This window comes from Phodopus roborovskii, unplaced genomic scaffold, assembly GCF_943737965.1.
Source record: "Phodopus roborovskii unplaced genomic scaffold, PHOROB, whole genome shotgun sequence".
Classification (NCBI taxonomy): domain Eukaryota; kingdom Metazoa; phylum Chordata; class Mammalia; order Rodentia; family Cricetidae; genus Phodopus; species Phodopus roborovskii.
Genome location: NW_026126546.1, coordinates 5,716,038 through 5,741,371, shown reverse-complemented (window position 1 = coordinate 5,741,371; position 25,334 = coordinate 5,716,038). Strand labels below are relative to the sequence as shown.

Sequence of the window (25,334 nt, the reverse complement as noted above, 5' to 3'; positions counted from 1 at the left end):
ACTCTGCAATGGGGAGGGCAATGGGGAGCCTCCCCAGTGTCCCCACTGTGTCATCTTCAAGAGTCAAGGACAAAGATGGATCTAGATGGCAGGAATCTAAGTGCAATTAACGGAATTCCAGGGCACGAGCGCTGCTGCCTCCGGGGATAGGTGCAAGGCCTGTCCCCATGCTGTGTGCCTCCCTGAAGGCCCTGTATGTGCCTAGATGGATACAGACACCCCCCTTTGCCCAATGTACATAAATCTCCATGGACTGCGTGTGTTCCTCTGGAGTCTGTCTGCCAGAGCCACCAACAAAACCTTTGACTCCATGCACAGCTGGACTTTGCAGCTGGTAACCAGCAAGAGAGAGTTGGAGTTGCCAATGTGGGAGCCTGTGGATTGTAGGTTTCTGAAGGAAAACAGAAGTCTACAGCACTCTTGTAGGTTTGACACTGCATAAGTCCCAGAGCATGGCCATGCCTCAGACCAGGGGGGCAGTGAGGACTGAGAGAGCAGGCCTAAGCTGCCTGTTGTAATTTGTAGGGGTATCCTAAAAAGGGGTTCAGGCTGCTAGAGCAATGCCCAGAGACCAGGGGTACCCTTCTACCATAGAGAAAATACCATAGAGCCTTCACTGCCCAGGATCCTTGGTAGACAGTAGCATCATCTCCTCGGGTGTTGGAGCCTCCCTAGAGCACAGGGATAGGATGGGGGTGGTACACCCTAGGTTCACTGGGAAATAGGTGCTGGAAGTCCTCAGAGGAAATCCCCTGAGACGTAACTCTGGGATGCTTCTGTCAATCTAGAGCAGTTGAAGTGCGTCACCTCGAGACGGTATATCAGCCTGTGTGGCTTGCTATACTTTCCCAAACCTGGAGCAGGGAGAATATTAGCCATCAGATTGACAGGGTGAAAAGGACATGATGGCGAGTCTGTGTGGGGAGCTTGTGATGAGTCCAGATGTGGCATGGTGGCAGCAGGCTGGACGATGCTCCCACTTGCTGTGTAGTTATTGGACCAAGTAAGTGACACCATGGCTTCCTGGAAGCAAACAGAGTTCAGATCAGGTCCATTGAGGGAACTGTGGAGCAAGGACCTGGCATCATAGGGAAGCCGAATCCAAAGACAGGGAATTGAGAACAATGCTCTCCGTAGAAGGGGGCTGTCCAGGTAGGAGGTCGGTCCAGCACACACGAAGTCTCAAGCTTGAAGCAAACACACGAGGATGACTCAGGAGTGTTGGTTCTCTGCTGAAACCCAAGTCCCCAAACATCTGTGACCCACAAGCCCAGCCCCCAGAACTTAAAAATACTCAGTGGTTTAATTAAATTCCAATGAACCTATGTTTGGCAACAGAGACATCTGAGTCATTGAGTTGCGAGAATGTGGGCACCAGTCAGGAAAGTGGAAGGCGTGCTTGCTTTCCCTGGTAGGAGATGGGGGGGGTACTATTCAACTGATTTCTGTAGTCAGGTATCCTGGAGCATCTCAGAGAGTCGTGGAGAAGTTGGCCACTCTGTCTCTGCAACCATGTGACTAGAGTCCCTTATATCTTCTGTCCTTACCTACTGTGAGGGTGAGGGCAGCCTCCATGTCTGCTTGGCTTTTTCACGCAACACTTTTTTTTTTTTTTTTTTGTGATGGTGGCCTTAACTCTGCAGTCAGACCCATCTGGGCTCTCACAGCTCAGCCATGTCCCTGCTGCAGACAAACCATGTTCTTGTGACTCTGAGGAACACAACTTACAGATCCCAGCCCATGCCTTATGGAAGAGCTTCTGTGACCTCAGCTGGACAGGTGGACGCACATCATTCCACAAGACCTCTGGCGTCCCAACAGCGGCTGGCAGGAGCAAACGCCTGAGTCCCTCATGGGGTGGTCCTCCAGCTGGGGCCAGTGTCCACCCACTCCCTCCCAGGAAGTCGCTCATGCCTGAGAATGGAGCTCACACAAGCAGGTGTGCAGGGACAAGAATTCCTTGTCACTAGCTTAGGCATTGCTACCTAAGTCGCCATTAGGAACAAGTCTGGCTAAGAGCCGCAGTGCTCAGGGAGCCCCAGAGCTGCATGGCACCACAGATACACTTGTCCTTTTTCCAGCCCTGGGTCCAGTGAGGCACAGTCTTAGGTCTCTCATCACAGGTTAACACTTGTGTGGTTTCCAGAGGAGCAGAGCTACGGAATCAGTCTTCAAGGCCAATGCTACATTCTTCTGTAGACAGGAAGGCAGGTGGAATTTTCCATGGCCTTCCTCCCAAACCCACTAGGAGGATGAGGCCCATAGCCCTCCCTGTGAAGTCTTGAAATACAAAGTTCTGCTTCTGGCACGCGATCTCGAGCAGGACAGAGAAGCTGAGGAGTCAGGGCTATTCTGCCATTCTTTCAGTCTGTGGGGGCTAAGCAGAGAGGCCCCAGCTGGGGTCAGATGAGCTGAGGACTGGGGACTCCAGCTTTAGAGTGCAGGGGGCCCCTAATTCTGTAAGACCCTACTGGTTCCTCTTCACTTTGTGTCTCTCGCTGGTCACAGGGAAGTTTTCACTGAAGTGCCCTTGCCGAGCACAGTGTATAGAGCCCGCTCTACCCCTGTGCTGTGTCCCAGCTCAGCTCTACATGGGGCCACCCAGCCCGAGGCCCTCCCAGTTGCTTCCTACCCTGGCTAGGCAGGGACTATGATGCTTGAGGGCCCTAGATCAAGTCCTTGTTGCCCAGAGAGTTTTAGCCTGCTTCCCCTTGCCTTTCTTCCCAAAGGTCAGGGTTATATGGCCTCTGTTTCTCTTGGATTCCCTAGCCAGGTTTCCACCAGGGGTCCCTCTGCCTCAGTACTCACAGCACCATGAGAACGGGTTGCATTTTTTTATTCTCATTTAATTTCAGCTTGTTAAGGGACTCCCATTATGGAGCAGCAAACCCCAAACCAATACTTTGCTGTCTTCTTCCTCTATTAAATTGTCTAAAAACTCATAGGTGTTTCTACAGACCCCAGCCTATGTTTCCAGAGCTCTACTGAGGTAAAAGGAGCTGGGTCTCCAGGGCTGAGCCTGCCCCCATTCCCTTCACCTCAGGGCTGAGGTTTTAAGATGGGTGCTCCAGTCACACCCTGTGGCCTTTCTGTGGCCATTGCTCCATCATGTCTCCTAAGGCTTTGGGCCCTGTCCTTACAGCCACACTCTTGAGGCCTTTCCCTCAAGGAAAAACAGGGCCACAAGCCTAGCCCTCTACCCAGCAGCCATCTCTCTTTCGATCTTCCCAGCTCCACCATCTTCTCCCCTTAAGTCTTAGTGACTCATCAAGAAGAGCTAGCTGTCAGGTGCCTGTTGTGGGCAAGGAGGGCTGTTTCTTAGGAACCTATCTCTTGGTCTCTGCTGCCCTCAGCTAGCAGCCATCTTCCCACTGCAGGTGGCATCTTGTGGCCAGTATTTCTGGGGCTCACATGCCAGGTTCTTGGGGGAACCCTCCCCATGGTGAGGGTGTCATTTTGCAAGATGTTGGCCTCTTGCCCAGTAGCCTGCAGCAGCTAAGCAACAAGGCTTTTCACAGCTCAGACAGCTGAGAGTGTGGGCCGGGAAGCGTTGCTGTACCTGTCACATCCAGCCAGTATTTAGCCTTGAGGATGCGCTGGGCTCTCTGAGCGGACTGTGTGAATCCACTCATGTCCTCCCTCACTGGATGCAGATGCCTGTACTTACACAGTTCCTGGAGATCCTTTTATGAGATGCGCAGTACTTTGTCCAGATTCATACCCGAGGCATGATTCAAACAACCTGAGGACTCAGGCCCAGCACCGGGATTTGAGCTGATCTTCCTGTCCCTTAAGGCCAGTGTTCCACATTGCCAATTCTGCTTGTCTGTCCCACTCTGCTACAACCTTCACCGCTCCCCCTGCCCCCACCCCACCCCCAGACATCCGCTACTGGAAACTCAGAGGGCCTCTTTGCAAAGGTAGAAAAGGCAGCCACTGGGTTCATTGTTGGAAAGCATGAAGCCAGTGTGAGATGTGTCCTAAAAGACCCAGAGGGGAGCAGACAGGATGCTCAGGACAGGGTACATGTGGTTTCCAGCCAAGCCCCATTGGGCACCTAGACCATAGCTGCTCCTTTCCAAGAATGGCTCACCCCAAGTTCGCCCACTAGCTAGGCAACCACCTGGCTTCATTAAGTGGATTTATACAAAGGGTTAAAATAAATCACAAGAGGCGATTGTATGAGAAAGCTTGGAAATGGCAAGGGATTGAATGCACAGCTATGTTGGAGGTGGGGCGGATATGGTTTCCTTTGGGTTCCCAGGGACACTGCTTCAGAGATGAACACAGTTGAGTGCTCTGAGCAAAACACATTAAGAAATGAGAGTAGAGACCCCTCTCCTTGTTTTCTGGGGAAGCAAAGCCTCTTATTTTCATATTTCTGTCCCTTTACCTCTCTGCCTAGTCATGGCCTCTGGTGTGGTTGGTGGCCTCAGCTCTTTTCCTCTATAAAACCCTTCGATGTCCCCTTGGACCAGTCACCTCCTTGTCCCTTAATGACCATGACTGCCCTGTGCTCACAGTGAGATGCCCAAGAAACCTGAGCATCTGTGTGAGCATGACCCCTTCTGTACACCACGTGGTCAGTCATTTCTGCCCTATTGACTATGACCCAAGGCCTCCACTCCAGGGATCTCTGCCTATGCCTGCCTGCCACTCCCTGGTGTTCCTGCTTCTTTCCCGCTCTGGATCCCTTCCCAACCCTGGACTCCCAGGGGCTTGTCTGCTGCCTGGAAGCCAGTTTCCTTCCACACTTGATCTCACAGCTCCCAGGCTAGCACATGCTCTCTCAGATGAGGAGTCAGACCTGGCTGTTCCTTCCCATCTGTAGGGCTTGGACAAGCTCTTCCACCTTCTGAGGTCTCCATTTTACCATCTCTAAAATGGTCATGATGATGCCTACCTCATAGGGCCGCCAGGACAACTGGCCTAGGTAGGTGTGAGAGACCTCTCAATATGGCATCAATTTCCCATATTCTTTGCCTGCCAGATTGTAGGTCCTTGGTAAGTATGCACTATACTCAAACAGTGGCATAGAATGTCATTCATTATGGCTAGCATGTTTTTTGCTTGCTTTGGAGAACCTGTGACTGATGTGTACCCCCTGGAAACCCTCCTTTTCCACTTTGTATGCATTGCTAAGCATTTAATTCCAGGTCTGAGCCTTATTCTCACTTTGGTGTGTTCTAGCATGCCAACCTGTAAAACGAGATGCTCGTACGTATTGCATGACGTTTGTGTGGATGAAACCCAAGCTACCAACTCATGAATAATCCACCTGTCCTTGTTCTCTTCAAAGGACATTTCCCCTGACAATTGAAAGGCATGGTAGCCACCTGGAAATTTCCAGAAAATCCACATTGCAGACTCATTCAATTTTTCTTAAGTCTGGGCCAACGAACTGTTTCTGGGATGGAGCCCACAGCCCAGCAGCAGACCCAGAAAAGCTTCAGCTACATCATCAGGGCTCCCAGCAGCGATGGCTTTGACATGATGAATGTAGACGTGAAGATCGACACGTGCTGGGTGTTCCGAGATGTGGAGGAGAGCGACCAGGAGCAGGGATGCCTTTCCGAAGCAGCCAGCAGCCCAGACTTGGACACGGGGCTGCTCAGGGAGCAGCTAGAATCCTCAGAGCGGAAGCTGTTGGCAGCTGTGGACAAACACGTGACGTCGGAGTCAGGGCTGAGGAGCAGGTGGGTTTAACCTTGTGAGCACTCTTGTGTGGGGAGAAGGGGGAATTGGTGAATTAATTCCCTTGACACCACGGCCCTTTGCATCCTGTCTCTAGCTGAGGTCTTGGGTTTCACCAGAGGTACAGACACATCCTTGGTTGGTCATTTGCCCTCACTTCTGTCTGTCATGGTCCTGTTCTGTGACGGATCACCATCCCTTGGGTCCAGTCAATGGGAAGCGCTGGTAGTCGGTGAGAAACTGAGAGGCCAGACATCTTCCCTTACCTCCATTCTGTTGTGGCTGTGCCCAGATGATGGGTGCCTCTCTTCTTTGCTGACCCAACTCTCGCTGCATGGCTTGGTCCAAACCCTAGCTCCAGGATCAGAAGTGGCTTCAGAGTTGCTGAACCAGCTATCTGGCCTCTGTCTGGCCTCCCAGCTCCTCTGTCATCTTGGTGCATGGTACCAAGCGGTTGTTTCTCTCTTCTGAGACTCTAGAGTGGATCCTGTGGCCTGGTAGAGCTAACATAGTCCCCGAATGGCCATTGGAATCTGGGTCTTTTTCAAATTGCATCTTCCGACTTTTTCCTGATGGCACCTCCCCTCCCTTTTCTCCCACCCGCCCCTCATTTTCCTCTCCTCCACTCCCCTCTCCTCTTCCTGTCTTCCTTTTCTTTCTTTTTCTTTTACTGTCTTCCTTTTCTTAATGGCGCTGGGGATGGATGCTGGGGGCTGCTAGGACCTTGCATGTCCTAGAACAACACTGTGCCACACCCCAGCCCTCTCAGTGGTTTACTTCTCCTTCGCTTCCTCCCTTCCCCTGCAGAGGAAGGACTTACCTTGACCCACTGTCTTAGAGGTTCCCATGGCCGGCTCGCTTTATTGCTATAGGCCTATGACAAGTGGGAACACCGTGAAGGATGTGTTAAAGGAATGCCGTTCCCCTCAGGATAGCTAGGGAGGGAGAGGGTGTGTCCCTGAGTTCCCTGTCACTGTGTCGAAATAATCAATGACAGGAACACAGGTTCATTTTGTTTCACAGTGGGTTTCAGTCTGTGTTGTGGGTCTACTCATTGATTCGGACCCATGGGGAGGCCCGGCCCCACTGTTCTCTTTGAAGATGTGATGCACGTCTTGCGGGAGAGGAGGTAGGATCCGTGGCAGGGCTGGAGGGGAAAGGGGACCACTCTGCCTTCCGCTCTGGCCTCGCTTTGACTCCCTTGAGTCCTGGGATGTGCAGAGTGTTAGTAGCTGCTTTTCCAGATGGGGGAACTGAGGCTGACCTACAAACTATAGGGTCAGGGCGTGCGAAGAGCACAAGTCCGGTCTGAAGGGCTCACTGAGAATGCAGGGTTTCATCTGACTTCCTGGTAGGTCTGGTCCACCAGAAAACAGTGAGTGGCTCGGAGTGTACACCGGACTTGCCGCAGCCACAGGGCTAGCATGCAGGGTGGCTGAGATGGCTTAAGGTGTTTGCTGCCAGGCCTGATGATATGGGTTCAATTGCTGGGACCTGCATGGTTGAAGGACAGAACCAACTCCCACAGAGTTGTCATCTGACCTCGACACACACACTGCTCCTCTGACAACACAATAAATAAGTAGAAAACAAGGTAATGGGTCGGGGGAATGTCATTTGAGTTTTTACCAGGTCTCCACAAAATTAGAATAAGATAGAAAATCTAAAGTAAGAAGTGATAACATGCCAATATATATTTTTTTAAATTATGGAAATAATACAGAGCTGGGTGTGGAGGCTCATGCTGGAATCCCAGGATTTAGGAGCCCAGGGCAAAAAGAGGGTTGTGAGTCACAGCCTGGGCTGCAGAGTCAGATCTTATCTCATACAATGATGTTAGTTGTCCAATGAAAAGAAATAGATGAAACATAAAAATAACACAGCTAAATTTGTTAGAAAATTGGGGCGGGGAGAAAGAGCCCACTCCCATCTCACTGGATTGTGCTTCAAAGCCATTCTGAAGGCAGCAAAGTCTCACTGAGAGCTTGCCACACTCTTGCTCTGAGTCACCTTAGCTGATCAGCAGGTGTTACACGGTTAACCCTTAAAACTGGAAAATAGGACGAGAACATGCTGTTTTATGACGGAGACACCAAGATCTGAGCTGTTTTGTAACTGCGCCTGTCTGTCCCTAAGGGAAGTAGGATTTGATTCTAGGTGCCCAGAAGTCTAATCTGTGGCTACTGTGGGTCCACACGTTCATGGCAGAGCCTCTTGGATTCACAGTGTTCTCTGTGGCACTGTTTTTCCAAGCCTCGCATGATTAGTTGAGCAATAGAAGAACGAACACTCCTTGCCTATTTCGTGGTCCTGAGTGTGTGGGTTTCCTGTGGCTGCTGTGACAAACGGCACACACTTGGTAGCTTTTCTTTGGAGTAGTGGTGGTAGGATTGGAGACAGGATTTCCCATGGCCTATGCTGGCCTCAGACTGGCTATGTAGCCATGGATGGTCTTGAACTCTTGATCCTCTCCCTCCTGAGTGCCAAGATTATAGGCATACAGCCATGAAACTTGGTGAGTTAAAACAGCCTACAGAGATGGGACTAAAAGAGGTGGCTCAGTCTCTAAAGGTCCCGCTGTACAAACATTAGGACCTGAGTTTGGATCCCCCACACCCAAGTAAAAGCCAGGGGTGGTACACACCTATAATTATCATGTGGAGAGCCAAAGATGAGGGATCAGTGGAGCTCACTGGCCTGTTATGAGCAGTTTTCCCACCAGCCTGGTCCCACAGCTGTGCCAGCCCCAATTAACACACAGAGACGCTGTATTAGATATAAAGCTGTTAGCCTGTTATTAGCATTTCTTATTGGCAGCTCTGTCTTAAATATTAACGCATTTCCATTTTTTGTTAATTCATTATTTTTTTTTAATTTTACAAATCTATCCCAGTTCCCTCTCCCTCCCTCCTAACCCATCTCTATTAATCTAAGTATTCCACATGGTCTTGGCTTACTGGAGAGAGGGTCCGGACCTCTGTTCTCTCTGACCTACATGTTGACCTACCTCTCCCCAATCCTGCTTGCCTCCTAGTCCCGCCTCTCTTGCTTTCCTATTGGCCAACAGGGCTTTATTCATTAACCAATAAGAGAAACATATTTACAGAATGACATCTCCCATCACTGGCCAGCCTACAACAGGTAAGTTCCAGGCTCAGTTAGAGGCCCTATCTCAAAATAAATAAAAAATGGAGGGTGGTTGAAGAAGACACATTATGTCTGCCTTTGGCCTCCACTGATATGGACAATTGTACTCACAAAGTGTTTCTAAAACAAAACAAAACAAAACAAAACAAAACAAAACAGACAATCAGTTGATTAACAAACAGCCCTGGAGGCTGGAAGTTAGGATTCAGGCTTAGCTCAAGTTGTCAGTAGGGTCACACCCACTCTAGACACCCTTGGGAATCACTCAAGGGACTGACCCTTGACCCTGAGCCGAGCACCCCTCCTTGGCTCCCAGCCCGTCTCTGAGCTGCAGTGAGTGTGGTGTGCAGCCTTCTTCCCTACAGCCAGCTCCACCGAAGCTGCCTCCTGACCACCTAGAGGCCGCATGATGCTCCAGGACCCATCTTCTCTGGCAGCTTCTGTGCCTGTGCCTGTGAAGGGTGGTGTCCTTCCTCCCAGGATCAGGATCTGGGAGTATCTGGAGCCACAGTTCTGCTCCGGCACTGGCCATTTGTTCTTGCTTGTGTCAGAAGCAGACTGTCCCCTGAGCTCAGAACACAGGTTTCTGCCCAAAATGAAGAGAATGCCGTACTTTCTCCTTTTTGGCTCTCTGTGCATCTCAAAAACAGTGAGAAGGTTCCAATTTCACCTCCCCACTGATTGGCTTGAGAGGACTTACTCAAGTGGGCCAGGGGGTCCTCCCCAAGGAGAGGAGCCCTGAGTTGTGTTTTGAATTATAAGACACCATTCTCTTTACTCTCAACAAAACCCTGCTAGCCTATATCTTACAGATGAAAATCTGAGCCCAGAGTGATAAACTAACCCAGTCAGGCCCCCACAGTGGTAGGAAGACAGGGGTAGGAAGCAGAGCCTGTCCCTCCCTGTGGAACAGGGTCTGAGATGGAGGAGAAGATCACAGGTGGTCTTGGGTGAAGGAGAAAGCAAATGCAGAATGGGAGATGGAGGGATATCTCAGGCTAATGTTACCTAGCATGGAGGCAGGGAGGGATATCTCAGGCCAATGTTACCTAGCATGGAGGCAGGGCCAGCACTGTACTGGAGACAGAAACCTCTTGTTCACCTCTGGTGGCAGCTTTGCTCTGACTTTCCCTTCAAGTGTCACCAGCATCCTGCTTATGTCACCTCTTCTATTTGCAGTCAGGTTTGTCCCCTCCCAGCTAGGCACAGTTTCTTCATGACGTAGCACAGAGCTCTGCATGGCTCAGCTGCTCCCAGTGTCTCAGGTAGAAGTGCACGCCACACAGATATGCTGCCAGTCATTTCCTTAGAAGACATTCGTAGGTTTGGAGCCAGAATAGGAGGCAACAGTGAGTAAGGTTAAAAGTCAGCCAGGGATCCACAGTTCTGTGTGGCCCAGGGAAAATGATCCACCTCATCTCCCGGGTGAAGTACATTACCTGGAAGCTGGTTAAGTCGTGAGCATTAGTCCCATAGTACAGAGAAAGCTATTGGCTGGCCGGCCTCCACTCAGTGTCTCTTGGTCTTCATGGATGAGGGCTGCTAACTTAGGGCTGAGAAACATGTAAGGTTGAAATCTGTGGCAAACAACATTGGTGTATGGCATACACATATATGTAGTATGCATATCCATGTAATACCCATCTGCATGCATGGATGCTAGGCAGGCCAACCAGTGAGCACCCAAGGTCTGCCTGTTTCTGTCCACAGTGCTGGAGTTACCCTTTATGTGGGTGCTGGGGACTTGAACTCGGGTCCTCATGCTCACCAAACAAGTGCTCTTACCAATGAGCCCTTTTCCAAGCCCTGGAAGTGATGTCTTTGAGGTAGAGCAGAGACTTTCCGGTAAGAGACGTATGGCAGGGATGGTGGCTCACTCCTGTCTTCCAACCACTGGGGAGGAAGAAAAAGAATGGCTGAGTTGGAGGCCAGTCTCGGCAACAGAGAGAGAGAGAGCCTGAGTTGATGTCTTATGTGAGTGTTTACAATGAAACTCTTAGATCAGTAGCTGGTCCAGATGACTGGGATGGTGGTGGTGATGGGGTTTACACACTTCCTGCCCTGAGCAAGTGTCTCTTGTTTCTGGTTCTGCAGGGTCCAGGAGCTGGAGCTGTCGGAGAAGAAGCTTCTCCTGGAGGTAGAACAGCTGAGTGCTTGTGTGGCCCAGGAAAGAAGCGCCTCACTCAGCGCCCAGGAGCAGCTACAGGCACTGCAGGGGGAACTGGTCATCCGGGTTCGTGTCCCTTCTACTTCCCAGTGCCTGGTCATTGGTCACCCCGTGCCTCAGCCTCTCCGTCTGACCTCTCCCTCCCTCCCTCCCTCCCAAGGCCTCCTGGGGAAGCATGGGTGTCAGCATTTGGTACCTTTCTCATGCCTGGGTTCCCTCCTCCCCCGAGGACAGGAGGTGGCCAGTGTAGGTCTCTCTTCAAACTGCTGCATGCATCTGGGAACAGAGGGAACATAAGAACCTGGTCTTGGGTGGAGGAGGGACTTGGACACATTGTGGATGTGATGGGGCAGAGATGCTTCAGAGAACTGGAGGCCAGACCTTCCCAGACCTCGCTGGGAAGGGAATTTGAACTGTGAGAAGGAAGGGGACCAATGTACTGCTGTGGAGGGCCAGGGAAAGAGGTGTGTGCAGGGCGGGAAAGGCTGGGACGCACAGCTGGGAGGGATGCCGGAAGGGGCATTGCAGGAGAGGAGCTGGCGCTAGGTGGCCAAGGAAGACAGCTGAGGCCTTGGGGGAGTGTGGGGACAGAGCACAATAGAGACCTCTATCAAGAAGCATTGGCTAGTTAGGGGGCATGTTTGGGAGGAAAACCCTTGTTCTACTGCTGAATTGGCTGTGACATTGGACAAGCGACACAGCCTCGACAGATCTCAGTCCCCTCATATGGAAAATGGGAATGATGTGGTACCCACCCCTCAGGTGGTCATATGGGTTAAATGAGAAGATGTGTGTAGAATGATCAGAGAGGTGGGCATCTCAATAATGACAGCTGCCTCTGCCATGCTGCATCTTATCCGTCATAAGAAACCTTCCAGCTAGGGAGATGATTCAGAGAACATAGAGAAAGAAACAGCAGATTGGGTTTGGACCTCTGCTGTGTGCTGCTTAGGTATGCTGTGATGCCTGGTCACTGGCTTCAGGGATTTCGCGTTAAAGCACAGCTTCGGGGTTTTGAGATTGCAGGGTGCAGCCCGTTCATGGGACGGGAGCTCAGTACGAACAGGTGGCACATGCACTACAGGGAGTGTTGTTTCTCGAATCCTGTTCACCTGTGCCTTTGTGTACGTGCATGCCTTATGTGCTGGCCCCGTGTGTCTCTGATAATGGGCAGTCGCGGGGCCGCCAGGGTACGTGGCATGCTATTCACTGACACTAAAGTGGGTAGGGAAGGAGTCAGACTCGGCTCAACTCAGTCCTTGAGTGCCAGGGTTATCACTCTTCCTGTCCCTCTAACCACTGGAGGCAGACGCAGGCTAAATTGGGTCCTTGGCTCACATGCCTTTAGCCTCTCAACCCCAGGGGTGACTGCATAGCAAGGGACAGGCTGTGGCTCTGCATTAGGGTCATGGAGTTTCTCTGAGGGGGCACTGTAAGGGTTTTTGAGTCTTGCTCTTGACACACCTAGGATTCCCCAGAGAAGTTGGGGACAGTCCTGCAGGAGATGCTTATAGTGTGGTTGAAGATGAAGGGTAAGGGTGCCATGTAAGCTAAGCTAATTGTATTGTGGAGTGAGGGGTTTGGGGGAGGCCGGGGAGCTATATACCCTTTCCCCATGCTTCCCTGTTGTTATCGCTGTCATGAGTAACACGAATGCACTCAGGGAGACCTGCCAAGAAGCCTCTTCACAGATTCAGTGGCTTGGTCAGGGTCACATTTGGCCCAGCTGCAGCCCAGACCCCAACCAAAAACATTTTGACATGCGGGAGTCAGTATTGGAGGGATGTGTGAACAGGCTTTTGGCATCTTTTGTGTCTGATCTGTCAAAGTTAGCAATTTTGCTTTGGTCAAATTCCCGGGAAGCAAAGGCCTCAAGGTCATCCCGAGAGGTTGCAAAGGCCCGCCCACTCATGCCATGGATCCCCAGGCACCCAAAACCACAGTTCAGAATTCACACCATCTTAAGGCCTGGAGAAGTTTCCATCCAGAAAATGCAACCAGGTTTTATTCGCACACTCCACACCCTGCCAATGCTGCACAGAGCCAGGCGGAGGCGGCCTTGTGCTTTCTTGCCTCTTTGCGGTCTGTTTCTCTCACATGCAGGCTTTCTGGCAGCAGGTAGCTGGTGACAGAAAGCTTTTCACAGGCAGTGTTTGCCTAGACAGAGTGTGAACATGGAAGACTTCTGCTTTTTCAGGGTGGTGTGGCACCCCAGGCTAGTTTATTGTCTGTGGTAGGGAGAAGGTGGGGTGTCCAAGTATGGAGAAGTGTTCCGCGGAGGGACAGAGAGAGAGAAGCCCTTGAGTCAGACACAAGGCCACCATGCTGTGCCCCTGACCTGGCTGCAAGAATTTTAGCCATCCCATTATAAAGGTAACTCCCGAGTGTGTGGTGGGGGCTGATGACAGCTTTATTTGGAGGTGGGGGGAGGCATTCACAGTTGTGAACAGCTGCTGTGGCTTCCCGACCCCTGCCCAGCTCACATCGCTGAAATGAGAAGTTCTGGAAAATTCTGTGGAGTTTGGAAATTGGTGTGGTCTGTTCCCACTGAACAATTCCAGAGACCCTCTGTAGGGGGTACTGGCCTTCCAACCCACTGCACACACACTGACTCCAGGAACTCATGGAGCTCCTGGGCTCAGACTATGGTGAGGTGAAGGTGCCTCTTGGCTGCAGTGCCAGCAAACTCAGTAGTCAGCATAACTTTAAAAATTTTTTTATTTTGTACGTGCGCATACATGTGCCACAGTCGAATCCAGCTTGTGGGACTGGTTCACCTCTTCCACTATATATGGGTCCTAGGGGACCCAACTTGGGTCTTCATGCTTGGTGGCAAGTGACTTGCTTCTGAGTCATCTTTGGTCCCAGGGGATCGTTTTAATGCAAAATACACATTATGCACAAAATACTGGAATGCTAGGGAGAGAAATCAAGGCGAGCAAGGCTTGTGCGGGGGGGGGGGAGGGGGGGCCCTGACATCCCCATCACCACAACTCCTAGGTGCGGGAGGCGGAGAGCGCCGCAAGACGGCAGCAGCGGCTGCAGGAGCGGCTGAGGCACAAGGACGAGGCGCTAGCACAGCAAGCGGCAGCTCTGGAGCGCTGTGGGCAGGCGCAGCGGCTGCAGCTGGGCCTGGTGCAGGAGCAGGAGAGCGTTCTGCGGGCACAGGTGCAGCGGCTGGAGCGCGACGTGCGGCGTCTGGGTCGCGCCGCGGGCTTCCTGCTGGCACAACTACGTGCCGCAGACCAGTTGCCCAGTGCGGGCAGACCCGGGTGGCAGCCCCCGGCCGGTCCCCTAGGCGCCCCAGAGGCCACAGAGCTCAGCGCACTGCGGAGCAGGGCGGAGCGTGCGGAGCGGGAGTGGGCGGAGGCGGTGCGCAGGCTGCAGCTGCACAGCGTCACCGAGCGGCAGCTGCGGGAGCAGCTGGAGGAACTGCGCTGCTGCGTATATGGGCTGACGCTATCGGAGATAGGCCTGCACAGCCAGGTGGAGGAGCTCACCCACCAAAATATGCACCTGCGGGCCCAGCTGGGGCACAGTAGCCCGGTAAGTGGCCGGAACCCAGGACAGGAATGACTGCTTGCCCTCCCCTGACTCCTGTCTAGCCACTTGATCAAAGTTGTTTCCCAGCGTCCCTCATTATTTTTGTGAACGAGAGGCCAGTCTATCCTTCACCAAACTCAGTCTCTTTTCGCACCATCCATACACACGTGGTCATCACTGTTATATGATCACTCCCTACCCATATGGCCATCTACTCATGTGACAGCCATTTGATGTCTACCCACTTGTCCACGCACTTGCAGACTCCCATGTCCAGCTGAGTACCATACCCCACAGCCAACTCCTGTTGTTCGTTCTTTCCCTCACCCACCGTTAAGAGTTTGAGTGTGCAATGGCTCTCCTCCCAGACAGGCTCATTCATATGTTTGTGCCATTGGTCCCCAGCTACTGGCCCCGCTTAGGGAGGTTGTAGAACCTCACTTAAGTCTGACAAGTGTGTTCAATCTGAAGCAGTCTCTCTGGGATAGCCAGGAATATGGCCCAACACAAAAGGCGAGACTTAAAACACTATGAGATTTTTTAAAAACAACAGTCATGCTGTTCTGGAGCATGAACTTGGTAGTGAAAAAATATCGGAGTCACGATGTTGAAAGCTTGGAGACACCTGCTAGGAGGTGGGGCCTGGGGAAAGTGGGTTGCTAGGGCTCTAGCTCAAGGCTTCCACCTGCAGGAACTTTCTGAGTTGAGAGGAAGCAGAACCCAAACTCCTTCCCCAGCTGCTCCCAGCTCTGTGCCGTCTTCGCCATCATTGTAGCCTCTACATGAAGAGACAGGGTAAACCCTTCGTCCTTTAGGTTGCTTTGTCCAGGAATTTTGTCACAGTGGCAAGGGAAATAACCAGGGCACCCACACCTTAGTCTAGCCTTTCACACCTAATCCAAGGCACCCACAGCCTCAGTGTCAGAGACCTGGTTTGTAGATGGTGCCTTGTACCTGCTGAGTCCTCACCTGGTGGGAGGGACCTGTGCCTCTTTAATTAGAAGGCTGCATGGTCATTCCATGCTGTGAACAACTTCCTCCCCTGCCAGGCTGTGACCTTCCCAGGGCAGGCCCGCCGTGAGGCGGCAGTCCCTACTTAATCACCTCCTCATGTTATCAACTTGTTGATTAGATTTCACCTTATGAATGTGTGAGCAGCGCAAACATTTGGGCCTCGCAGCCATCTGTCCATTGTCACCTGTGCTCCCTGGTGTCCCATTCACTTATTTCCTCCTCATTTGTCCACTCATCCAGCTGATTGTCAGGTAGCCAGTGGCCCCTCACATCCTCCACGGTTTGTCCCTCTGCTCTGAGGAGTCCACTGAGTGGACTCCCAAGTGTGCAAGCCACGTGAGAGACAGGTCCTCAGCCCACTGTGTAGGTCTCCTCTGACCCAGCCCCTCCCCCAGGGCACTCACTCCTCCCCCTCTTGGGCTGTGAACTTCCCAGGGCAGGTCCAGCATCCACTGGCCTTTGCAGCCTCCATTCTTCGAAGCAGCACACAGGGGCCCCAGGACTGCATAGGAGAAAGGGCCAGGGGTCGGGCTTTTTCTGGGTCTCTTCATTACTAGCTCTTTAAACATGGGTGTGTTTCTTAAGCTGGGGCAAGAAGACTGGACATTTATTTCCTCCTTACATGACTGACAAGTGAACATGTGCATTTAATGTCTTCCCGTGCCAGATGTATTTCAAAGTTTCCTTTCAAAGCTTGTGGAGGTAGGGGCAGCTGCTCTCAGCATCCTTGCTCCAGAGAGGAAGCTGAGGCTCTGGGCAGGAGTATCTTAGCTGTTGTCACAGAGTTGTTGAGAGACAGACCTGGAAGTTGGTGCCAGGGTAGGTAGCTTGGGCTGCATTAGCCCTGTGTCCCTAAAACCATAGTGAGCGTAGTTCCTTTAAAGAAGAGGGGCTATTTGGGAGATAAGAGGCAAGAGGGTCAGGAGTTTGAGCTATATAGAAAGTTCAAGGCCAACCTGGGCAGTGGCAGACCATACCCCAAACACAAAGCATAACCAAAATAGACAATACAAACCAATGGGAGTTGCTCATTCAAAAGTGCAAATATATCTTTTAATTGGAATATGGATCTCTCAAGTTCCCTGGATAATGGCCTGGCTGTCTCTTGCCTGGGCCAGCTCACTGTAGTGCCTGGGTTCTTTTCCACTGCTTGATCTCCCACCTGCCCCTTCTGAGCACTTCGTGTTCAGCCATTAGGAGGAAAACAAAGTGTACACTTACCATTGTGTCCTTGTAATTTTGAGAATAAATGATGTGTACATGGAACTTGTCATTTAGCATCCTTTCTGTGATTGCCATAGATGTGCTTACATTTAGGCAGTTGGCCTGAGGCTTTATTCTCCCATCTTGCCATCATCCCCCATGCTGGGATGTTCCTTCAGAGCACTCCTCTGAGAAGAGTGGGTTCCTAGATGCTTGGCAGAGTCTTGCTCCTATTTGTGCATCTCCTGTTCTCTCCTTTAATCCCTGGGTACCGCCCAGGAAGGGCGAGTGATTTGGTCACAGACACCAAGGCAGCATCAAGACCAGCAGGGAATTGTGCCTCCCTCTGCTGTCCTTCCCTCTGGATCAGGGGCAAGAGTCAGTAGCTCTTTGGGGCTGTGGGCTCTTCAGTGGCTGACTCAGGTAGGATCTATGACCTCAGCTGGAAAGCCCTCACCAATCACAAGCATTCAGGACCTCAGTGTAGCAAGCACTCTCTTCAGAAGGCCCTGCACCCCAAAGAGCTGCATCTCACATATGGCTTTGACCATCAAAGTCAAAAGCTATCTACTGAAGGGCTCCCTAAGTTGTCTATATAAGCGGTGGTCCCCATGTGCGAAGCAGAGGAAAAATCAGAGGATGCTGCTAGAATCCATGAGTCATGCAACACTGCTCAGTAGGAGGAGTTGTGTGCTGCCAGGGGTGGTACTCCTGTAGGGAACTTCAAGGGGGATCCCATTTAGGGGACAGCAGCGATCCAGACTGGCTAGGATAGTATTGGGCTGGTTACTAAATTTCTGTGCCTCAGCATCCCTGTTGTGAGATGGGACTAACACTCACAGACTGTGACGAGCCGCTCAGTGAGGAAATGACCAGGAGAAGCCGCTTGCCTCAGCCATAGGGACTGTCTCCAGGTGGCTGTATTGCTATAAGGGACAGAGGTTGGGAAACAAGAGGTATGGACTGAGCATGTGCAGGGAAGTGTGCAGCAGCTTCACACAGCTGCCATTACAGCTGCCATTTGCCCCCAGCTGTGCGTACCCAGCAGCCAGCTTGTGAGGGGGTGGAGTTATTAGTGCTCACTTTACAGGTGAGGGGACTGAGGCAGGTGGGGGAAGTCACATGCTCCAGCAGGTGGGAGAAGCCAGGTTTGAAGGGAGCACAGCCCCATCCCCAAGGTGGCCCTCTGCTCACTACATCTGATGGACTCTGGGAGCTGTGCTGTGAGTCACAGGACGGCCGGTATAAGAAGACATTTCAATTGCTTCTTGCCACAAAGCACTTGCTCTCAAGCATGTTGTAAAGCAGCCAGGAGGCACTAGTGCCCTGTCCCTAAGCCCAAACTCAGAGAGGTGACAACTTGCAGAGTAGGTTGCTTAAAAGCTAAGTCCCCAGAAGAATGGGAGGAGTTTGGGCTAAGGGCTCCTGCTGTTGAAAGAATCTGAGGAGGACAGGAAGTAAAGTGCCAATCGCCTGCTGGAGTGTTGGCTTGCTTCTCTGTGAACGTTCACTGGGCTCCTGCCATGGCCCAGGCATAGCACTATGCCCTGGGATTGTGGGGCAGGGGAGGGCTGTGGGTGTGATCTGGGTGTGGACCAGCTCTTCAGGAGCTTGGAGGGGAGACAGACACAGGAGCAAGCAACAGCAGTCCTGGCTTCTAAACAGCGACATCAGAAGACAGGCAGATGGCCATCACCTGGCCTGGAGGGCCACTGAGAGAGGCTTATGCATAAACATGGAAAGTCAGTCACTGTGTAGTCATCTGGGAGGCGAGGTGCTGAGATGATGGGGATTGCTACCCTGCCCAACAGTCTTCCCTGTCCTGCAATCCTCCCTGCCCTATAGTCCTCCCTGTCCTGCAGTGCACATAGAGTAACCCCTGGCAATAGCTGTGGAAATGTTTTTGTTGCTGGAGAAAGACCCCAGCTTGCACCTCTGTAGGACTGTGTCTTCACAGGTTTGGTGTTTACTATTAAGCAAATAGGGGCGTTAAAAAATAAAGTCAAGGGGGTCAAGAACCCTTGTTGCTCTTGTAGAGGACCAGGGTTTGGTTCCCAGCACCCACAGGGAGTAGTAGATCACAACTGCCTGTAACTCCATCTTCCGAGAATCCAGTGCCTTCTTCTGAGGGCTCCTGTACACACATGTTCTAGCATTTACACACACACACACACACACACACACACACACACACACACACAAACTCTTAAAAAAAACTGGGCCAAAAGTCAAGTGATAAACTACTTGCCTAGCATTTATGAGGCAAAGTGCACACATGCACACACACACATGCACATACAAAGCAGAAGGAAGTAGTCAGTACATGCAACTATTAAAGGAGCTGCTGCTCTGCAGCATTTGGGCCTTTGTAGACCTAAGCCTTTGGGGAGGGCTGTCAGTCAGTGAGTACTAAATGCCATAAGAGTGCCTATACTTACTATGTGATCACGGACCTCCATGAACAGATGTTTGCTGTTCTCATTGCTGTGAACAAATACGTGGCAGGAAGCAGTGTAAGGGAAGGAAAGCTTATTTTGTCTCATGACTTGGGGGGTATGATCCCAGCGTGGTGGAACAGACATGGCAGGCGGCAGGGACACGGGGCAGCTGGTCAGGTTGTGTTTGCACTCAGGAAGCAGAGAGTAATCAAGGAGTGGGGTCAACTTATCAAGTGTGTGCTACCACCAGGCATACCCCAGTGATATGCTTCCTCCAGGGAGGCTACACTTTCTGAAGGTTCAACAACCTTCTGTGGCCGTGCCATTGGCTGGGATGATGAGTTCAAGCACATGAGCCTGTGGAGACAGTGCCTGTTCAGCCCACAGCACAGTTTGAAGAAGGGGTCAGCAGCAGCCAAGCAACTGTGCACAGCTGCCTCCATCTCAGTGATGTTTGCAGCTGGCAGAATCAGAAGTAGCCTCGGTGCCCAGTGAGATGGAGCCTGCATGGTCTCGCTTAAGCCAGGACTTCTCAAGTCACTCCTCACACCTGTCTCTTAAGACATTTCCCCACAGCCCTGGTATGCCACCACATCAAATAGATGAGTAGGGGCTGGAGAGATGGAGAGTGGTTAAGAGCACATACCCCTCTTCCAGAGGACTGAGGTTCAGTTCCCAGCACCCACATCAGGGGGCTCACAAATGCCTGTAACTCCAGTTCTGGGGGATCTGGTGCCCTCTTCTGGCCTCTGCAATAACCCCTCTCCAATGTGTGCACGAACGTACAGATATGCATAAATATAAATTCAAATAGGTATACAAGTCAAACATTTACTGATAAGTAATAGAAATTTATTTTAAACAATTCTTTTATGTATATATGTTTGCCATTTACTAAAGACGAACGCAAACTTGCATACTGATGAGTAGATGTGTGTATGTGTTTTTGCATGAAGTCACACACACAGTGAGTGCTACCAGGAATGCCTCATTTTCATTACCTGTTTGATTCTGAGTTAATTTGAGGTACTCGAACATTCAGAACCCTTCTACATTGCCAATTTTTGGTGACATTTAGTTGTACAACCCCGTGTGGGTCATGCCACCCATTTTAAGAACCCAGAACTTAGGGAATATGTGGGCAGAGAATGTTAGACAACCCTAAACCATAGCAGGAGAGTTTGGGAGGATTTGATGCTTCTAAACAATTGAACAAAAATAATGCATAAATCACAAGTTTACGTTTTGTATAACCAGAAATCTGCTGTTACTTGTGCTTAGAGAAAAGCCTGGAAGGATGTACCATGACACATAGATGCTTGTGTCTAGACATCTTGTATTTCAGAGTAATCACACACTGAGGCAAACACAGTCCAGGCTGTGGTCCCCCAGGCTGAGCAGAGCACAGTGCTGGGAAGGAGCAAGGCCAGAGATGGGAGCTCTTCTCCTGTTTTCCATTTGACTTGCTCTGTGACACAGAGCCGTCCCTCTCTCTGACTGTTGACTTAATCACTCATGACCTGAGGAGGTGTCATTTCAGTGTCATAGCACATAGCACGCCCCCTGGAAGTGTCCCTGGGCCAGAAAGCTTGTGCATTTTCTGTGGCTGTGTCCCCAGTGTCAGAACCAGGCCTGGCCCTTGGCTGGGGCTCAGCAAGCATTTGTGGAAACGTGTGGGCAGAGAAGCAGCGTGCAGGCAGGATGTGCACTAAGTGCCATGGTGAACGTGCCAGCCGTGGGGAAGCATGATGTGATGTATGGCTCTGCGTGACTCCAGCCTTCCTTTCCCCTTCAGCCCTCTCTTCTCCTTACACTTATCTGGAGCTTGAGTCTTGCTTTCTCTAGTCATCCCCTCTCTTTTTTTCTGTTTCATTAATTTTTTTCTTTTCTAATCTTTTTCTCCATTCCCTTTTATCTCCATCTCTTTCAACCTTCCTGCATTTTTCTCTCTGTCCCTTCATCTTTCTGATCTTGCTTTAATGCTGATTTTTAAGCTGTGGTTGGGACTGTTTCGTTACGACCAGGAAAGGACCAAGTGGACAGAAACAGAGGCAGATAACAGGGCTATGAGCACAGTTGACAGTGGCCTGCCTGGTCAGGCCTGGCTGTGTGCAGCCTGTTGTCTATTAGGATGTGAACTGGTTCCCATGCCCCCTGGTTGCTACTGATTGGAGTCGAGTGTTCTTATTAGTCCTTGTTGGAAGCCTCTGGAAGAATCTATGATACAGCTGAGGCTGAGGATTTGTAACCAAAAGGACACAGCACAACCCGTTGCACAGTTGCACAGATAGATAAGAGGTCACAAGCACAGAACGGCAGAAGGAGGGGCTGTGGGGGAGGGCGATGGGGACTTGATTTGTGGAAAGATCAAGGAAGGCTAAAGAAATCCTCATGGGGACTTGGCCACTGCTTCTTCAGGACACTAAGCTTCATTTACTACCACCTTGTGTGGACTGCATACTCCAAAGACTGAGCTGTTATGAAACTGGGTCTAGGTGAGAAGCCGTTTACTGTGGTGTGGCCTTGCCCAGGGCCACTTTAGTGTGCTTGGCTCAGCCACAGCCCTGCCCCATGCCCTGGGCCTACTGTCCTTGGCTGGAACACAGGATGAGGCACATGTGTGAAACTGGGAAGATGGGACTTTTATCTTGCTGGAGAAGATTGGGGGGGGGGCGCCCTGCCCTGGTTTGGCTTCCAGTTTGATTTGCTGTAGGGTGGACAAGAGCCAGCTACAAAGAGGCCTGTATGACAGGTGTGTGGCTATTAGGACCCTTCCCTAAAGTAGCAGAAGGAACAGCCTGTGCAGAGGCCCAGAGGCAGAGAATGTGGCCAGCGTAGTAGCAGGCCAGGAGGCCATCATGTCAGGGTCAAGAGCCCACAGTGGTCAGGACAGCTGGAACAGCTCACAGGTGGGCTCCAGTACCATGCTGGGCATGTTCCTCTCTGCTCACAGAGCTGGCCTCCTGCAGTTCTAGGTGAGGGGGGGCACTTTTCAGGCTGCTGGCTACTGTCACTTTTAGGACTTGCTCACAGAGGAACATTGAAAATCCCTGGGCAGATGCCAGGGGCACAGAGAGACAGGACCTCCCCCCCAAACCCTGGCAAGGCTCTTGTCTGAATGGACAGAGTACTCCAAGGACAGGATGTCACCCCTTGTAACTTACTAAAAGAATCTTTAGAGTCAACAAGAACAGTGTGGTCTGGTAATCCAATGGCCCAGGTTAGGCTCCGTGGCCAGCTTTCCACTCACTTTCCACTCACTAAGCTTTCTGAGCCTTAGTTTACTTACTTTGGAGTGGTCTGGCCATTGCTCTGAAGGGAGCATAAGAATGGGCTTGGAGTGGACACTTCAACCGGGGCACTTGTGACCGTTCAATTCTTTGTGTCTTTCAAGGGTGCCTTGGGCTGTTCACAGAGTGATTCTCTGCCCCCACCCAGGGCAGAGGTGCTGGATCCCTGCAGCAGCCAATGCTGCCACAGTGATGCTCATGGACCTCAAGCCCCAGCAGGTTTGTGGATGCTTTGATACATAGAGGGGTCACCTGATATCCTTCTGATAGGTCAGCGTTGGACAAGATGGCTTATTCCTCTTATAGACAAGGCCCAAGGAGGCTCAAGGTCACACAGCTGGTCAGAGAGGCTTAAGGTCACACAGCTGTTCAAGGCAGAATCAGAATATGATGTTCTAGGGGCCATTAGCTTAGGATAATTGAACACTGAAATGTATGCATTCAGCTTTCAAAGGGGCCAGCCAGCCTGCAAGTTGGTAGGGGGCCCCTGTCCTTACAGAGGTGTATATGGTAAGCAGGGGCCATTCTAGCCTCCTTCTGTCCCAGGCCACTCCTTAGGTTGAGGATGAGACTTGTGATTGTCAGTCTGAGAATTACCGGGGCTTTCAGGTCCCTGATCTCTAACTGTCAGACATAGTTTCTCACTTTCCTGCTATAAGAGATCCTGCTTGCTCATCTTCAGCCATCAAAATGTATCTAGGGCTGCTGGTTGCAGGAGGAGGTGGCTGATGTTCCCCTTCAGTCATGTCTGGGGAGCAGAGCTGTTGGGTGGGCCAACGTGGAATGTGACTTGGTGGGGCTGTTCCGGAAAGCTGTGCAGAGTCAGGGTAGTGGTTATCACCTTGCTGACAGATGAGGACCCTGAGGGCATAATCCAGATGTGGTTCACGGATGGATGTATCTTGAGAACCAGTTCCTCTGCTCACAATTAGTGGTCATTCACACCTTCCAGCCTCAGGTCCTTGCCTGGCAGAAGAGTAGGACTCATTAGGAGTCACCGTGGGCTAAAAGACCCAAGTCAAGAGAGACATCTGTCAGTTGACATGGCTGTTGGTGGCCATTGTGATAGATCTTCCAAGAGTGGTTTTAACCTCTAGGTCTTGCTGTTCTAGGCCAGCTCTCAGAAGAGCTCCACAGCTGTGTTCAAGATCATCCGGACCCCTGCATGGTGTTGCCAGCAAGAACCATAGGCAAGCTCCAGGGAGACCTGCCAGGGTCTGAGCGTAGACAGGTGAGGCCAGAAGGTTCTGCGGGTATGAGGATCAGTGCGGCCTTGTCAGCCCTGCTGTGTGCATGGTGATATGGTCATCCTGGGGGAGAATATTCTGGAAATGATTGAGAGAGAGAGATTGGAGGGGAGATTGAGAAATAAGGGTGGGATGAAAGAAACCCAACTAACGGCCTGGCCTGGGCTACCCCAAGACACTATGTTGCCTTAGTGAAGCCCCCTGACCACCCACAGAGCAGGTACCGCCTCCCTATCCAGGGACAAGGAGACCTGATGGATGCTGGGACTCCCCAGAGCTCGTGGGCTCCAAAGGTGCAGAGCCCCAGTCTCCTTCTGTAGTCTGTGTTACTCTAATGGTCTGATCTCAAAGATGGATCTGAATCAGTTCTAATGCTGTGACAAACCACTGACCTCAGCTTCTGCCTATTGTCCTAAGGAACAAAGCTGAACCGGGAGTGGTGTCCTGATGTGGCTCTGTGGTTCTGAACCTCATGCATCCATGCATGCATGCATCCATCCATGCATCTATCCATCCACCCGTGCATTCTTTTCATCCATTCACTTCCTGAAACCACCCCATCATAAAGTTTGGCTCATGTAGAGGAAGGAGTTCCACACAGTCCTCTGTCACCCTGAAATAGCATGTGCTCAGCTTCAGTGTCGTATCTGTCCCTGCTAATTCTGTTGTCTCTAATCTCATCACTGTGTTAGAACTGTGTATCACCACTGCCCCTAAGGCCCAGGTTAGATCTTTTAATTTAGGGATATCCAGTCTACAAATGCAGGTATATAACTCCAGAAACCAAGCAGTTCCCCCCCAGACCAGAGGCAAAGTTTAAGCCTCTTCCTGATGTTCAGAGTCCTTGCCAAGATCCTGCTCACAGTCCTAAAGCTCCCTATTGCCCAGGGACACTGAGAAGCTCTGGGGATGGCAGAGAAGCTGACTGGAGCTCAGATCCTCTGCTTCCAGTCTTCTGCCCCACTGAGGAGCTGTGAGCCAGTCATCTTCCTTTCTGGATAGACGTGTGGTATAAATGACTATAGAGACATTCGGGGTGGTCTAGGAAGCCCCTCAGGTGAGCTTGGCACTGCTCTGGGCCTGGGGCAAAATGAAGACCAGCTGCTATCCACCAGGGGAACAGAGAGTCCACATAATACTGTGTACTAAACCCTCCACACATGGTTGGTGTCCTCAATCTATGTCACCTGGGGTGGCAGCTGCAAGCCACAGGGTGGCTCAGGCTCATGCAGAACAAAACATTTATAACTTCATATTCTGTGGTGCTCATGGAGACCTTCTTGGATAGAAAAGGGCAGTAGGGAGTGTGGACCACGATATAGACATCTGTGTATGATCCGTTATGGTGTAGTTTGCGGGAGTTAAGTGAGGGTGGGAGTGTTCCAGGGGTTGTCTTTTCGAGGAGACAGTGTTTGGTTTGAGATGAAGGGATGTTCCTTGAGAGTATCCAGGAGAAGGAGGATCTTGGGCAATTGGAAGAGCTCAGGCCGAGTTCCTGAGGTGGAAGAGCAGGACACACATGCAGCTGTGTGAGCAGGTTCAGGGAGTATTGCGGTGGGTGGCGGACATGACCAGGTATTGATGGGGCTCA

At 51.4% G+C, this 25,334-nt stretch overlaps 1 protein-coding gene across 1 annotated transcript in view; it reads left to right on the top strand.

Moving 5' to 3' along the window:
- The first annotated feature begins 1,875 nt into the window (after positions 1 to 1,875).
- Positions 1,876 to 25,334, top strand: part of CUNH4orf50 (chromosome unknown C4orf50 homolog) — a 43,549-nt gene continuing 20,090 nt past the window's right edge. Inside the window, exons 1-6 of the mRNA XM_051200216.1 lie at positions 1,876 to 1,939; positions 5,300 to 5,696; positions 10,936 to 11,074; positions 14,009 to 14,554; positions 22,601 to 22,715; positions 23,609 to 23,727. Of these exons, the coding sequence (XP_051056173.1) occupies positions 5,326 to 5,696; positions 10,936 to 11,074; positions 14,009 to 14,554; positions 22,601 to 22,715; positions 23,609 to 23,727 (1,290 nt within the window). The 5' untranslated portion in view covers positions 1,876 to 1,939; positions 5,300 to 5,325. The remainder of the gene's footprint in view (positions 1,940 to 5,299; positions 5,697 to 10,935; positions 11,075 to 14,008; positions 14,555 to 22,600; positions 22,716 to 23,608; positions 23,728 to 25,334) is intronic.